General features: G+C 33.7%; 1 protein-coding gene and 1 long non-coding RNA gene across 2 annotated transcripts; both read left to right on the top strand.

The window, feature by feature from the left end:
* Nucleotides 1-1,886: 1,886 nt before the first annotated feature.
* Nucleotides 1,887-3,826, top strand: LOC110917187 (7-ethoxycoumarin O-deethylase). The gene is made up of 2 exons (XM_022161782.2): nt 1,887-3,016; nt 3,098-3,826. Exons 1-2 carry the CDS (start codon nt 2,141-2,143, stop codon nt 3,704-3,706), a joined length of 1,485 nt encoding a protein of 494 aa, XP_022017474.1. The 5' UTR covers nt 1,887-2,140; the 3' UTR covers nt 3,707-3,826.
* A 2,791-nt stretch (nt 3,827-6,617) lies between these two features.
* Nucleotides 6,618-7,315, top strand: LOC110916873. Its single transcript, XR_002580087.2, has 3 exons — nt 6,618-6,659; nt 6,751-6,857; nt 7,233-7,315. It is a non-coding gene; the product is annotated as an uncharacterized LOC110916873 (long non-coding RNA).
* The last annotated feature ends 10,489 nt before the right edge of the window (nt 7,316-17,804 follow it).

The following is a 17,804-nucleotide window of genomic DNA, read 5'->3' as shown; positions in this document are numbered from 1 at the left end:
CTTCCTTTATTTAAACGATTGTAAGCTTAGTTTTAAACAACTAAAACTTATTATTGCATTAATATGACTTGTATTCCAAATAATAATTTGCGTGTAACGTGTAATTGTTGACTTTTTTTTATTGGTCTTAAAGTTATTACCTAATCATACAGAAGTGGATTCATAAAATAATAAAATGTGGGTACCGTATTGTAAATCGTGTTGTAAATGTGTGCTCCATTGTTATTTATTTATTATTTAAAAGATGTTCCTTTTTTGTAATCTATTTTTAATTAGATCTTAAAAAATTATAGTCGTTCGTCGTTTAATAAAATGTGGTATACATAGTTTTCTAAAACCACCCGTGTTTGCATACGGGTTTTACATCTAGTATATATATATAGAGAAAGTATAATGTACTTCAAGGCTTAACCTACATTAACATACATGACAAAAAATATAACGTGCGTTATTATCATAGAACGTGCGTGATTATAGTCCCATGCGTGATTATGTGGTCCCATGCGTGATTATACCCCTGATCCAATGGTTACCATTGTCTCCTACGTAATGTATGATAAGGCTTTTTGTATGTTAACCTTACTCTATATATATATATATATAGTTACATTGAGTGCTTAATCAAATCCTATCTTTCTTTTAATTATGTAAAAATAATTCCAACAAAATCTTCTAATTATCATAATGAAAAACCCATGAACTGATGTTACAGAAACTATGAAAACACCACAGAGCTTATATATATGATTTGATTGACCCAAAAAGGTTAAGATTTGAAGATTTTCTTCTGCACCAACGTCCTTAGGTGATAATAATAGAAAGTTTATAAAGCAAGCGAATGGAAGGATTCGGATGTGGGCTTGAATCGGATGTTTGGATCAGGAAAAAAAGCCAAGAATTAGAAGCTGAAAACTACACAATGATGAAGTTATAAACCTAAATCAGAAAACAACCTAAATTTCACCTCCGATAAACAACGGGTAACGTATTGTTGGCTACAGTTTCGATAGAGTTAAATGCCTGGTTGTTACTGTGGTTTGTGAAAATTGCAGACTTGGTTCCAATAGTTTACTAATTACACGCACTTAACTGAGAAATTTAACATAGGTTAGCGTTAAGTACCACCCGAGTTTAAAAATTGCAACCACTAGGACCAAGTGTGTAATTAGTGAACCCTTGGGACCAAGTCTGCAATTTTCGCAAACCACACGAACCAACCAGACATTTAGCTCGTTTCGATATTAATATTTTTTTGTTGGCCGTTTAAAACGTCCCGTTTGCGGTATTCGCATATAATGTATATATATGTGTGGGCGCTCGAGGGCAAAAGTGAAAGTGCACTAATTTTAACGTTATTTTACTAATTTCGTGAAAATAATGTTAAAAGAGGGGGATGGTTAATCATGATTCATGCATCATGTGGTGGCGTTGATAGCCGAAAGAAAAAAGAGTACATGCACTAATTGGCCCTTGTCTTAATTGCCGAGTGTTATGTCTTATGTCCAAGGCTTGATGCAAAACTACCATCGAGTCGGGGGTCTCACCTGAAGCAGTCTCTCTATTACTACGGGGTAGAGGTAAGGTTGTCTACATCTTACCCTTCTCAGACTATATGTTAGCTTTGCTATTGATGAGATTTATTGCCTATAATGATGATGATGATGTTGATGATGATAATGTTGGCCGTTTTAAAAGAAAAAGAAATTGTAGATAATGGGATGGGAATGGTGTTAAAGATAAAATGATTGTATTTGTATACATCCCAAACCACGTGACAAGCTCCAGAAGTTAGTGAAATGGAGACTGGTGACATTTTTGGAACACATGAAAACGTTAAATAACTTGAAGTTTATAAGGCTAGACGGTATGGACCGTCTCCCTATCCGTCCTCCTTCGCCGACGCCCGTCCCCCCATCCCGTCACCCCCCGTCTTCATCCTGTTCCCGTCCTCTCCGTCGGAATATCGACGTTGAGGACGCTCCAAACAGGTGGGCCCCCATCCGTCCTCCCTCGGCGACGCCCGTCCCCCCATCCCGCCACCCCGTCTTCTTTCTTCCCCCCGTCACCATACCACCCAGCCTAATAAATTGGGCGGTGTCTTTTCTTTTTGCTAAAACAAGTATATTTCTTGTATGCATCAATGGGTTTTGTGATAGTTGTAGGTCTACTCTTATCTTACATCCTAATCCGAGCCACTTTCTTAGTTTTTGGAGTCGGTAGGCCCAAGAACTTACCTCCAGGCCCAACATGGCTACCGATCATTGGAAACCTCCATTTTCTTGGAGACCAACCACACAAGTCCCTAGCCAAACTAGCCGAAACTCATGGCCCGGTAATGTCCTTAAAACTTGGTCACATCACCACAGTCGTTATCTCCTCCGCTAGTGCAGCCAAAGAAGTACTCCAAAAACAAGACCTTGCATTCTCCGCCCGTCATGTCCCTAACGCGGTACATGCACGTAACCACGCCGGGCACTCCGTCGTATGGCTCCCAGTGGGCACCAGGTGGCGCACACTCAGAAGGATCTTGAATTCCAATATCTTTTCCTCCAACTCCCTTGAAGCTAACGAGCACTTGAGGAGCAAGAAAATTGAAGAGCTAATAGCATACTGCGGGAAAGCTAGTGTGTCGAATGATTATGTGGACATCGGTCGTGCTGCATTCAGAACCTCGTTGAATCTTTTATCCAACACTATATTCTCCAAGGATGTAACAGACCCGTATGAGGAGGATTCAGGTAAAGAGTTTAAGGAGGCGATTACAAACATTATGGTGGAGGCCGGGAAGCCAAATCTTGTGGACTTTTTTCCGGTGTTGAAGAAGATTGATCCACAAGGTATCCGGAGAAGATTGAGTGGTCATTTTGGCAAGCTTCTTGAGATGTTTGAGGAGTTAATTGATGAGAGATTGAGAATGGGAAGATTGAAGCATAATGATTTATTGGACGTGTGTTTGAAAATCATTGAAGACAACTCAAATGAGATTAATCACACACACATAAAGAGCTTGTTTTTGGTGAGTAAATTACGTAATTCTCTTAAAAGTTACATCTATTTGAATATGATACTAATCGACGAAATCAACTTCTTGATATAGGATTTGTTTGGTGCTGGCACAGACACGACCTCAAACACATTAGAATGGGCGATGGTAGAAGTGCTACGCAACCCAGACACCATGAGTAGAGCCAAAGAGGAGCTTGAAGAAGTTATAGGTAAAGCTAAAATCGTAAAAGAGAATGATGTCTTGAGGCTACCGTACTTATCATGCATAGTGAAAGAAACCTTACGATTGCATCCGCCAGTCCCCTTACTTATTCCTCGAAAAGTTGTGAAAGAAGTACAACTCAATGGATACACCATCCCAAAGGGCACACAAGTGCTTGTGAATGCTTGGGCCATTGGGCGAGACCCAACTGTATGGGATGACTCACTAGAGTTCAAGCCACAAAGATTTTTGAAATCTGGGTTTGATTTCCGAGGTAAAGATTTTGATCTAATCCCGTTTGGTGCTGGAAGAAGAATGTGCCCTGGGTTGCCACTTGCAGTCCGTATGATTCCAATCATGTTGGGCTCATTACTCAACAATTTTGATTGGATTCCAGACACAAAAAATCAAGCCGACACTTTGGACATGAATGAGAAATTTGGAATCACCTTATCCAAGGCGAATCCTCTTTGTGTTGTTCCAATACCACTGAACTAGCATCCTTCATTCACATCATATTTTAATGATATCCATCACAATATCTGTAGCCTCACTAAGATTATGTGGAACACATGCTTTCATTTTCACCTGTTTTCATTTGTCAATGATTATTGTTAAAGTGATTCTTAAATGGTTCATTTCTTTATGTTTACTCTTTAATTTTGATGTGTTATATATATATAGGGTAGGGATATGGTAAAAAGTGTCTAAAATGTAAGAAGGGTAAGAAGTGTTTTAAACCATTGGATATTTGATCTAATGGTTGAAATCAATAGGGTATAAAATGTAAATTATGTTTTAATATGAAGGACCTTATGTAAAAATTGAAGGGCAACAGTGACTTTTCCAACGTTTCAAATATGGTAACCGTTTCAAAACCCCCATCAACTTCCTAAAGATCAGCGAATTATATGGTAACCGTCATCAATCTCCAAAAAATCAACGAATTTCTTCATACTTTATCATAAATAGATCTATAATCAGATTCATGGCGTGGTGTTTTAAAACAACTGGATAAATTGACTATGATTCAGGTCATGGTGTTTTATTTGGAGACATTGTTCATGTCGTGGTGTTTTAAACGCTTATGATTCAAGTCATGGTGTTTTATCTGAAGACATTGTTCATGGCGTAATGTTTTATCAATAGAAAACATTCTCAGATTTTAAAACACCATGACTATGATTCAAGTCATGTGTTTTATCTGGAGACATTGTTTATGGCGTGGTGTTTTAAAACATCAATGATTCAAGTCATGGTGTTTTATCAGGAGACATTGTTCATGACGTGGTGTTTTATCAATACAAAAACATTCCCAGATTTTAAAACACCATGACTATGATTCAAGTCATGGTGTTTTATCTGTAGACATTGTTCATGGTGTGGTGTTTTAAACATCTATGATTCAAGTTATGGTGTTTTATATGGAGACATTGTATAATCAGATTCATGGCGTGGTGTTTTAAAATAACTGGATAAATTGACTATGATTCAAGATGGTCGGAGAAGATGATCTGAATCGGAGATGGAGATGAAACGATCAATCCCTAAAAATTCTCATCGCCAGTTTTTTTTCCAGTTATATTGTAAATCAATTAAATGACAAAAATGTACAATTACTAATCTACCCTTTTGAATTAATTAAGAGGAGGGACACTTGTCATTCCAAGATTATTTCTTACACTTCTTACAAAAGATGGACTTTTTACAGGATCCTTTACCTATATATATATATATATATATATATATATATATATGTATATATAGGGGACCGCTAAAATGAGAACCACCTCGAGTTGTAAAAACCGTGAGAACTACACCATACGGGTCGAGGTGGACCAAATTTTTTTTTTCATAAACGTAGATGCGTGTATTATAAACACATTTGTAAAAAAAATTTCAAAAAAAAATGTCGTGTGTGTAGTTTTGAGCACCAAAAGTTTGTGTTTACGGGTACCGTAAATCCTACCGGAAAATTTACGGTACCCATAAACATACACTTGTGGTGCTCAAAAACTTATTTTTTTTGAATTTTTTTTTTACAAATGTGTTTATAATACACGCATCTAAGTTTGTGAAAAAAAATTGGTCCACCTTGCCCCGTATGGTGTAGTTCTCACGGTTCTTACAACTCGAGGTGGTTCTCATTTTAGCGGACCCCTATATATATATATATATATATATATATATATATATATAGGACAAAGATCCGTTAGGAAACACCCTTTATTGCGAGAACCGCGAGAATCAGTGTGAACACATGACATTTTTGTAATTATAACATGTTTATAATAAAAACACACGCATTCCTCTTTTTTTGTTACTGTTCTCTGTTTTAGGGTTTCAAGAGTTTCACCAGTTCACAGTTTTCACAAGTGGTAGAGACGCATTCACGGTGGTTTCACGGCGGAGTAGAGGCGTTCATGGTGGTTTTCACGGCAGAGACGTAGTCGGCGTTCACATATTTCACGGTGGTGGCAGTCGGCACAGTGTTTACGGTGGCATATAGCGTCTTCTGATTCATTAGGTATCGATCCCCATACATCTATTGATCCTCCTGATACTTTGTTCCTCCTGTAACCCTAATTGTGTCATTCCTCCTACCATTGTTCCTCCTATAACCCTAATTGTGCCACACTCCTCGATGATTCTGATCGTGTTTCCCTAATTACGAATGGAATACTCGATTACGAATGGATTGGGCTAAAATACGAATGGATTGGGCTAAAATACGAACCGTTTTGACAAAAGCAATGGCCTTGATACTGACAAAAGCAATGGCCTTGATGCACCTGTGGTCAACATAGTATTTTGCTAATTCTTGTGATACTAGATTTGGTTAATTAATAAGTAGTTTTCGTAAGAACAATGATAATGAAGATAAACACCCCTGTAGACATATATTGCTGTAATTAGAAGTCTTAGTTAGGTTGAGTGATTGGATCAACTTGATGCAGGACTGTATTACTGGTTAATTGGTGTCAAATTACCAGATTTGGAGCAATGGTAAGTAGTTTTGTGTACAAGCAATGATTAGGGAAATAAATATGTTTGATTCTCCAAGGGAATAAACATATTTGATGTAATCGGGACGAAGACGAACTACTGAGAACTGCTAATGTCTGTGAGCTGATAACTATTGATGCAATTCGAGTGTCGAACGTGATTTTTGTATAAATACACCATCCTGCACATGTGCAACGGAAGACGAATATGTAAATGTTAAATAAAAAGGTTAGAAGCTGTTGATTATTTAGTATTATTAATATATTTTTTATTAATTAAATTTGAGTTTATGCACATGTGCATCATTGTATTACTTTTTTTTTTGTTAATAATGTGATCGGGACTTGTGCTTCCATTTGATTGAATGTTTTTCTTACCTTGCCAGATGCTAGGTGTTTCTAATAAAGCCTGCTTAGTGGTGGAAGATAGTGTTATTGGCCTACAGGTTGACCATTTGCCATATCCAGTCTGCAATATTGATTGCTTGCAACTATTTTTTCAATGAATAATGGATTCAAACCGAATAAACTCTGCAGGCATCAACAAAAGCTGGAATGTCTTGTGTGATTACCTACACATCTTCAACCACAGAACAGGACATTACAAATGACATAACGAAATACCCCGACTTAATTGACGTAAGGTATGGTAACAGTTTCGATTTTCATTTAGTGGGCGGGTTGTTAACGGGTCAAAATGGATAACTTTTATAAATTAAGGTTTTATGTGCGATAGATACATTTTCAACCCATATTCTTCTAAGCTAGTTTGCAACTTGTAGATTGACATTAAATTGTGGGGTCATATCAACTAAAGCTGTTCATGTATAGTTTTCTGTAACAGAGTTGACCATAAAGTCAAACCATTACATTTGTCTTGCTACATATGATTCTGAAGTTGTGCTAAGTTGTAATCTTATTCTGAAAATATATACATAAATCATACGATTTTGTATTGATACAAGATCTTTATTACTTATAAAGTGATCATATTATATACATTGTTTCAAATGTCACAGAACCATTGCTGGTTGAGGTCGATCAAATATACCATCTCGCATGCCCTGCTTCATCGATTTTGTATAAATACAATGCTTTAAAGGTGTGTATTCGTCCTCATCCTTATTGCAGCTAGAAACTACAACAATTTGTTATGTCCCTTTCACTTAATGCCTCCAAAAATGATTATAACGGAACCTTAAGGAATGTGTAATTAGACAATAAAGACGAACGTGATTGGCACGCTAAATATGCTTGGTCTTGCAAAAAGAGTTGGCGCAAGGTTCAAAGATTGTTCTATAATTTTGGAACTTTGGATTATCTTGTTAAACTTTTTTCTTTATTGAATTTTGCTTACCTCAACCTCAGAGGTATACGGTGATCCTCTTGTGCATCCTCAACCTGAGACTTACTAGGGTAACGTCAACCCAAATGGTAAGTCCGCACCGTTATTTTATCTTCATCAATTCTTGTTTGTTTTCATAATGTTCGCACCGTTTTCAACATTGAAACCATACCATCTAAACTTATCGATGCATAGTTTTTAATGTCATTATGTTTTAACTATATGTACTCCATTTTCAACACACCTATTACATTGCAATGTATACATTATGCACATGTGCATTGCCAACATATACATGTGTATCACATTACCAACACCCCATATTCATTACTAATAAGCATTAAACAAATCACTGTTTTTCACATTCATTACTTTTATTTCCATACATTACATAATTATGCACATGTGCATTATGTTGCCAACAATCCATAATCATCACAAATAAACTATTAACCATCAGTACATAATTATGCACATGTGCATCAAATTACCAACACCCCATACTCATCACCAAAAAAAAAATTGTTAAAAATTTATACATCGTGCGTATACACACCATATACCACATTAATCACAATATTATATGTTTTTCTTTTTCTTTATACAGGAACAACTACGACTTTTACAACTAATGGCACACCATATTGGATACCCGATGTTGATGCTGAATACATGCCTATTATAAACATTACGTTTAACCATTGGGAGGATGTTGATTCCAATGATACTGATGAAGATGTTGATGATGCTAAAGACCCTACATCATCATAAACATTATTATTATTTTTGTTTACAGTCATGTAGCACTGTCTGTATACGTATTCATAGGTTATGATTGCTATGATTGCGATCATGATACTTTGGTATCAATTACTTATTAGACATAAGTGTATGTAATTTCATTATTAACCACCTAACATATATTACCAACATGGTTACTTTTTTGAAAAATGCACATGTGCATACATGTTTACTGTTTCAATCCACATGGTTATTCTTTCAAACAATGCACATGTGCATACATGTTTAATGTTTCACTACATAGTGTTATTGTTTCGACCAATGCACATGTGCATACATGAATATCTTAATTGCATATAATATGTTTTCCTTTACATACATCATCATATGCAATATGGTACCCCATACGTAATATGGTACCACATACGTAATATGATATGTTATATCAAACTTCGCACATGTGTAATACCAACATTTCCTCTACCAAACAACATAATACATCATATATTAACAAACATTATCATCCGTAATACGTTATACATTACCAATATACCTGAACAATCAAATATATTTTTAACCCATCAACCACCATATAAGTCATTGTATACGTTAAAATTTTTATATTAACCGTTATCGTAAAAATTACCTACATATTACCATCAAAAGACATCAAGACAACAAAAAAATGTCTTTATGAATTGCATATCCACAAACTACCTACATATAACATTCGCATTAGTTCACAACCTCACACCTTCTGATCTTCTTCCCATTTACTAACCATCTTCCAACACTCCTCCTGTTTCAACGCCTATTCGTCTATCATTTCCCTGATATTTTTCATCGGTCAACCAATTAATCAAATACGTCCTTGTTGTCAATCCATGAGCAGTTTCGAATATTTTTCCTGCATACATTACATATATTACATCAATCATTTCATGTATGCACATGTGCAGTAAACATATTACCAGTTTCGGCTCAACCATTTTGGTGGCCTAAGGCGACTTAACAGCTTGTGGCCTTTTCCAAAAAAAAAAAAAAAAGAAAATAATTTGAGAAAAACTTCTTTCAGCCGACGTAACCGTTACCGGAATAGAAAACATAATTCTATAAGCAATATAAGCTGAAATTTTAAAAGATATACTTAACATACAAACTAAAAAGTTCACATTAATGCACTTAGTTTCTAAAAAAACATGTAAGTACTTACTGGATTCCACTGCAAGTAGTGCAAACGAATGTCCGTATGTTTGTACATGCATATTGTTGTCCCTGTTTAGTAAACAACATGAGATATATTAGGAATATTGGTAGCAAAATTCTGTATAAATGGCGATATAGTACAATAATACTCAACACAAAGGCAATAACACAATTGGAAAATTAACAAACTGTTGCAGTTAATACACCTCCTATTCTCTGGAAGTTAAAGCAAATTCCTTATGGCTTTATCATTTCTCTCTTCCTCTTTGAACCGACTCATCATTTCATAACTATAATCCAAGCCCTAACTTCTGAAAGAACATCAAATCAACAACTCATACATAAAACAAATCATCAAAATCAACAACTCATACATACAACAAATCATCCATGATCAAAATCACAGTTTCTCAAATCAACAACTCATACATACAACAAATCATCAATGATAAAAAACACAATTTTTTCCATAATTAACTAAAACACCAACAAAAAATAATAAAATAATAAAAAATAAGATCAATAAACATAAATTATCAATGAATATGTGCATTAACATTAACTCTATCATCACCATATACACTATGCACATGTGCATTAACATAAACAACCTTGTTAACAACCTAAGCATCAACTTTATCATCACTATATTAACTATGCATATGTGCATCAACATAGTCGACCTTGTTAACAACCTATGCATCAACTTTATCATCACCATATTAACTATGCACATGTGCATAACTATGTGCACATGTGCATTAACATGACAAAAAGTATCAACAGGTAAAGTCTGATTCAATCGAACAACCTACCCATTCCCAACTTAAATTCTGTATCACCACCAAATATATTTAAACTTAATCAGTAACAAAACCTACATACAAAAAACACACACACACACACACATAGTTACCACATTACAATTTGGTGTATCACAACAATCACCTCGAATCCCTTAAACATCATATACATCAAACCATTTTTGCTAATTCAGATATGAAACTACGATTTAAAAGATCTGAATCGACAATTAAGCATCATGTTAACATATGAAAATGCAAAAACAAATTGTATAAACTTACAAATTCACATAACTATCTAGCATCATGTTACGATGGTTTAATCTGATTTTTGGGATGTTACAATTTGTTTCATTTGTCCTCTCTAAATGTATACTTCCCATTATTTGTCCTCCTTCAATGTCATCTGCATCAACATTAACTACCTTATTCACATGTTATTGCACATTATGCACATGTGCATATTGACTATTATGCACATGTGCATATTGACTTATTATTACAATCTATGCACATGTGCATAACTACATATTACACAAAAATTACCTTAATATCGAATTATGTTAAAGCATATTCACTATTATGCACATGTGCATATTAACTTATTATTACAATCTATGCATATGTGCATAACTACATATTACACAAAATTACCTTAATATCCAATTATGTTAAACCTATGATGGAAAAATATGCACATGTGCATAACTATATGTCACACAATACAATACAATACAAAACGAAATTTGAATCGACAAATTATATATCATATAAAAGTATAAACAACAAAATATCTATCATATAATAGTATAAAAGAATTGTATAAACTTGCAAGCGGTGTCTCTATTTATATGACAGTATCTATATTACAAATCCGTCAACGATTCCGTTGGTGGCAACGATTCCGACGGTGATTGACTCCCAACGATACCAACATAGTGACAAACTCATTGAATCATATATTCTTTAATCACCGGGCGAATTTTGGGAACTAACCTCGATTATATGATGAAATATGAAATATCTGGTGGTAAAATCTCAAATCTGAGATACAAGATACAATCTCAATCCAGATGCTTCAGTATGGTGGACTGATGATGGTGAAGTGATGATGTATTCGGGACCATGATGTAAACGATTGTAATCGACGAACTGTTGAGTGAATCAGGTTGAGCAATGTTGAGATATTTAGATGTAATCATAGTTCAGATGATAGAGATGATAGTGGATGTGAAAGTTTGATTAAATGTAATTTAATTTAGGTTGAAGTCCGGTGGTAAAAAGGAATCTCAGGTAAGCGGGTTTTTAAAAGATGTTTGATATTTACAAAATTGCCCCCTGTTCACATTGGTTCTCGCGGTTCTCGCAATAAAGGTGGTTCTCGCATGAACCCTACCCTATATATATATATATAGGGAGTGGCTCATGCGAGAACTACCCTTATTGTGAGAACCGCGAGAACCAATGTGAACACAACCTAAAATAGCTAAAAAAACTACCCCCCCCCAAGCTAAAATGCTAAAAACTAAACCCCCAATGTAAGTTTGCGATTTACACATGTGTAAATCTGATATATTTACACATGTGTAAAAAATTTAAAAAAGTGATTTTGAAAGAAGAAATGGATTATTTGATGTTGTAAATTCTTTTTTTTTTTTTTTTTTTTTTGATGTTGTTCTTAATTACAATGAGGTTTGTATTAAAAAAATTGGTATTGATTGGTGTTCTCATTCGTTCTCACGGTTCTCGCAATATTTAGCGTTCTCAAGATAACCCTCCCCTATATATATATATATATATGGTATGGTTCTAGAATGAACACCACGTTGAGAGTGAACTGGGTGAACTAATCTGGGCCATTGGATTACATCATCTAGAGATTTTTAAATAATGACAAGATTGTAATTATAATGTTGTAACTTCTTATTAAATTAATTGTCAAAAGGGTATTTGCGTCTTTTGTAAATTTCATTTATTAAACAATGTAATCAAAATCCCTAAAATCTCGCTAGTTTCCCTATATACAAGATACACAGATGTTAGTGTATACACATGTGTACAGTGTCGCTAGTATTAGTTTATACAAGATAGAAAGATGTTAGTTTATACACATGTTTACATTCTCGCTAACTATCAGTTTATACATGATACACAACTGTTAGTATATACATATGTGTATAGTCTCGCTAATTATCAGTTTATACAAAATACACAGGTAGCTGTTAGTTTATACACATGTGTACAGTCTTTTATACATCTGTGTATTATATTCAGAAATGGTTACTTATGCGTATATTAACAACATATACCATATTATGCATGCATACGAGTAGATTCATATAAAAGTTATGAGATTAATGAAAACGAAACATATCACATGTATGCAAAAATAAATAACTTCATCACAAAAGTTAGTGCCCAAAAATAATTACAATTTCAATCTCAGAGAAATTTTTCAATATTTATTGAAAATTATAAAAAGTTAAAAACAATATATTATGATATCTATATATATGGATAATAAAAGAAAAACAATATTAAAGTTGAAATAAAAATAAAATCTATGGATAAGAAACGATGGAGAAATAATTAAAAATGAGAGAGAGATAGAGAGAGACAGTTAAAAGAGGAGAAAATTAAGAGATTTTAATTAAGCATACTTGGCTAATGTCAATCTTAACCTTTTAATCAAAAAAATGATCTTGGGTCAAGATTTGTTCACTCAGTTCACTCTTAAGAAGTTGTTCACTCTTGAACCTAATCATATATATATATATATATATATATATATATATATATATATATATATATAGGGAGCCGCTAGAATGAAAACCACCTCGAGTTGTAAGAACCGCGAGAACTACACCCCACGGAGCGCCGTTCGCCATGATTTTTTTTTTACAAGTAGATGTGTATATTATAAACACAGCCGTAAAAAATCATGGCGAACGGCGCTCCGTGGGGTGTAGTTTTTTACACCACAAGTTTGGTGAAAAAAAAAGAAAAAAGAAAAAAAAATTAAAAACACCAAACTTGTGGTGTAAAAAACTACACCCCACGGAGCGCCGTTCGCCATGATTTTTTACGGCTGTGTTTATAATACACACATCTACCTAAAAAAAAATCATGGCGAACGGCGCTCCGTGGGGTGTAGTTCTCGCGGTTCTTACAACTCGGGGTGGTTTTCATTCTAGCAACCCCCTATATATATATATATATATATATATATATATATATATATATATATATATGGTAGGGTAAGGATTTAGAGAAAATGGTGGAAAGTGTGAGAACAGTGAGAACGCTTATGGATCGTCCGATCAAAACAATCTATGGACTAGATTGGCGCGGTGGCGTTTTCGTAAATAACACGAATTCTATTAAGTGGACGCGCTTCACTAAGGGTAAAAAGGTCTTTATACTTTTATACCAAAACGCCAAACTAATGAATAAAATGCCATTACGGACAAAAACACATCCCTATATAAACAAAGCCATCCCAGACATAAACACACCGCCCAGAACCTGAAACGCCATATTTTCTACTATATACCATTCATCTTACAAACGCTAAAATCCCCAAAACATCAAACACACCTACTCAAAAAACGCCACATTTTACTATATACCAATCATCTTTAGAAAACGCCAAAACACTCAAACATCAAAAGATTCCAAAAAATCGACGTTTCTTTCAGATACACTATTTCCTCAGTAAAACGACAAAAATGGCAAATATCGTTTCTTGTATATTCAAACATTGTTCTAGGACAAAGTTTCGGAGAATGCATTCTTCCCTGAGGTGCTGTGACTCAAATAACATTTTGCTGCATGAGATGGACAAATCATAAACAAAAAAATACTGGTGTCAGACTTATGTCATTTTTTGTGTTTTGTTATTGATAAATATTATAATGGCATGAAAAGACGAATGACACTGATGAGTTGTTTGAAGATACATATTCAAACAAAAAACTCATGTCATTTTGTCTTTCCAAACGGCCACAAAAAAACAAGCATGACAAAGCCAAACCGCCAGTGAACATGATTCAAAGAAGAAAGAGACTGATGACAGTGACGATTTGGAAGATGAATTGTTTCTATTTTTATTTTTTTAATTTTCTTTTTCTGTTGTTTGTTATGTATTTTTCAACTTAGAATAAAAAAATACATTATATTAATAAAACGCCAAAGAGTCATAATGCATGTGAAAACGCCATAATGCAGTAAAAACGCCAAAAACTCCAAAACTATAATGAAAGTAATTTGCAGAAGTATTAATAAAAGCTAAAAATGGAAAAAAAACGCCAAAAACTACTTAAAGCCATTAAAAACGCCAAACTTGGGAGATGGAAAGTCTATGACCCTAAAAACTCATAAAAAGCTGAACAAAAACAGTAAAAATACACAGTAACTGAAAAGACGGCTACTTTATTAATATCATTTATTATAAAATAAAATCCCGCCTAAACTACGCGCCAAAAACATCCTATAAGAGAGACGTCTATGCACAATCAACTGATCACAAACCAAAAACAACGCCATATTTCCTAGAAACCATTCACTTTAAAAATGCCAAAAATAATAGTTAAAAAAGCCACAGATGCGGAACCTCGTTTCTTCTATATTGAGTATTGTTCTGAATGAAGTTTCACTGAATGGATTCTTCTCTGAGTTGGATATCTCTATAATCTTTTACTGAATGAGATGGACAAATATTCAAGAAAAAGAGACTGATGACACTGATATGTCATCATGTCACTTTGTTCTTGATGGATATATTGATGGCATGAAGGGATCAATACATTAGAGCAGACGTTGGTCTTCAACATGTCATCAAACAAGTATATATCAACCCACAATAAAGGATGCCACAAAAAATAAGCATATTCTAAAGACGGGCGTTATGTAGGAAAATAAGGATCTACATAAGGTATTCAAAAACAGGTTCAAAACGCCAAAAAGGTTAAAGTAGAAGAGGTTGATGACAGTGAAGATTTGAATGAGAAATTAAATTATAATTTTTATTTTTTTTCATTTTCTATTGTTTGTTATCTAATTCTCTGTTGTTTATTATCTAATTCTCTACTAATTTAAAAAAATTGAGTACAAAACGCCAAAAACTACAAACACCAAAATGCCATGATAGTGTGAAAAACTGCGAGAACGGATGCTACCAAAGCACGATGTTGCTATATAAAACGCCAAAAAAGCGCCAAACAAAGCATTACTGGAAAAATCAACACTAACTGACAGATGAAATTGAACAAAACAGTAATTGCTAAACAGTAAAATGAAGAGACGATAACATTATTGCCAAACTTTTATTATATTAAAAGCCACTACATGGAATATTGAATTTATTTATCTTTTCAAAACGCCATAATTGCCTGTCACATTACAGGCTTGTATCCTACATGGCACAACACTTGATATAATAAACACCAAGAAAACAATAAAAACGCAAAAACATACTTAAAACGCCAAAATATTTACTATGATCCTGATCTAAAAACAATAAAAACACCGCGTATTAATTAAACGCCAAAAAATGGAAAGATGATGTGACACGCGTTTAAAAAAAGAAATATGAAAGGATAAAAAAGCCCCTCCGCCCTTCTCTATGTCGCGTGACACGTGTTGGGCCAGGAGGCGTTCTCACACTTTTGAGCGTTTTCTCCTGATCCTGTTTCTATATATACATATATAGGGGAAGGTTCTATGTAGAACACTAAATATTGCAAGAACAAGCAGAACAAAATTTATCATCTGTTTTTTCAACCATAAAAGCCTAACAAGTAAAGGAAAATGTTACAAATGTAAGACTTATTGTTTCTCACACTAGAATTCAAAACAAAATATGAAATGTTTTCAGTTTTTATATACCATATGCATATGTAGGTTATGTGTAGCTTAAATTACCTGCACGTATGTAGGCCATGTATAGGTAAAAATTAATGGTTTTCTTACGTGTATATCATACACATATGAATGTAAGAAATATAAAATTTAAAAAATATTAACCTTAAATCCCAAAATTTTGTGATGTAGAGTTGTTCTTTTTGTTCTCGCAATAATTAGTGTTCTGTAATGATCCTCATCCTACATATATATATATATATATATATATATATATATATATATAGGGCGAGGATAAATAAAAAACTCACTTAAGTTAAGAAAACCTAGAAAACTTAACATCAACCATTGATTAATTAGATTAATGGATGAGATCACTTTTGGTTTGCCTTTTTGATTATTTTAAATATAATAATAGGTGAGAGTACATCTAAGGGTATAATCGGTATAAATTGTTTGTTGAGAAAAATTGAAACTGCATGTGTACTTCTCCTAGGTAATATAACATGCTCTATTCATCTACAGTAACATCCATCATGTTGTCTATTGAAACTTACTTAACCTATAAACCTACTTACATCTTTCAACCATAATTAAAAATAATCCATCCTTAAAGAAGTTTCATCCGTTCAATTGTTTACCCAGGGGAAATTGAAAAACCACTTCTCTCTCTCTAGTTCCAAATTCTTCATTCAAATCTTCGGATAAACACAACAAAAAAAATTCCAAATATCCTCCTGCAAAACAATGGAAAACTCAAAGATTTGGAAATGATCTTCCCGGAATTTTCTACCGACTACAAATATTCAGGTATGTCAAATAAACACTGACTTTATACAAAATAAAATCCGGAACAAGTCTTAACATCTGGGTTTCAGATCAGAACAAAATAAAATCTGAGGTGGTTTTGCCAGTGTGATTAGGGCTTTAAGGAGATGAAGTTATGGGGTTTCTGCTTGTGTTTGAGGGTTTTGATGATGCGATATTTGGTTCAAGAAGGTGTAAATCAGTCACCAAAAGATCTGAAACAACAACAAATATTTGAACCAAGCCTCCAAGATCTGGAAAAAAGTGTTGATGCGGTTCAATGACCAAGATTCGAAATCAGACAACCACCATCAAGATCAAGTATGTTTTTAGGTTTAAGAAAATTGTTTAGAAGATCTGGTTTTCTTATTTGTATTGGTTTAAAATTTTAATTTTGTATCATTTTCTTGGTTGATTTATTTTGGTGTTTATGGTGGATTCAAATGGCACAAAAAGAAAAGCAAACTAGATTTGGTTATTGTTTATTTTGGTATTTATTTTGGTGTTCATAGTGTTTATCCTTTTACATTAGTTGGGTGTTAATAGATAGAAATATACTTGATTTTGATTATTTGAAGTTATGAATCTCCAAGATCTCGTCTTTTTTTTTTATTGTAACACTACGTAACAGGGTGTTGAAATGTAACCATCAATGCAAAAATGCCGGTTACATTTTTTTATGTTACAGAAAATAAAGTGCATTGTTACACTTTTTCAGATTATTGTAAAAATGTATGTTAACATTTTTATGTAACATTTTATGTCAAATGTATGTTTAAAATTTTAACTTTATATCATTTTCTTGGTTGACTTATTTTGGTGTTTATGGT

Source organism: Helianthus annuus, chromosome 9 (genome assembly GCF_002127325.2).
Source record: "Helianthus annuus cultivar XRQ/B chromosome 9, HanXRQr2.0-SUNRISE, whole genome shotgun sequence".
NCBI lineage: Eukaryota > Viridiplantae > Streptophyta > Magnoliopsida > Asterales > Asteraceae > Helianthus > Helianthus annuus.
The sequence above is the reverse complement of the archived record's forward strand: the minus strand, read 5'-3'. Positions and strand labels throughout refer to the sequence as shown.

Excerpts from the sequence above, each read along its gene's own strand:
- LOC110917187 (XM_022161782.2), top strand. The coding sequence starts at position 2,141 with ATGGGTTTTGTGATAGTTGTAGGTCTACTCTTATCTTACATCCTAATC. Across the intron at positions 3,017-3,097 it reads ACATAAAGAGCTTGTTTTTG|GATTTGTTTGGTGCTGGCAC; the intron begins GTGAGTAAATTA and ends TTCTTGATATAG.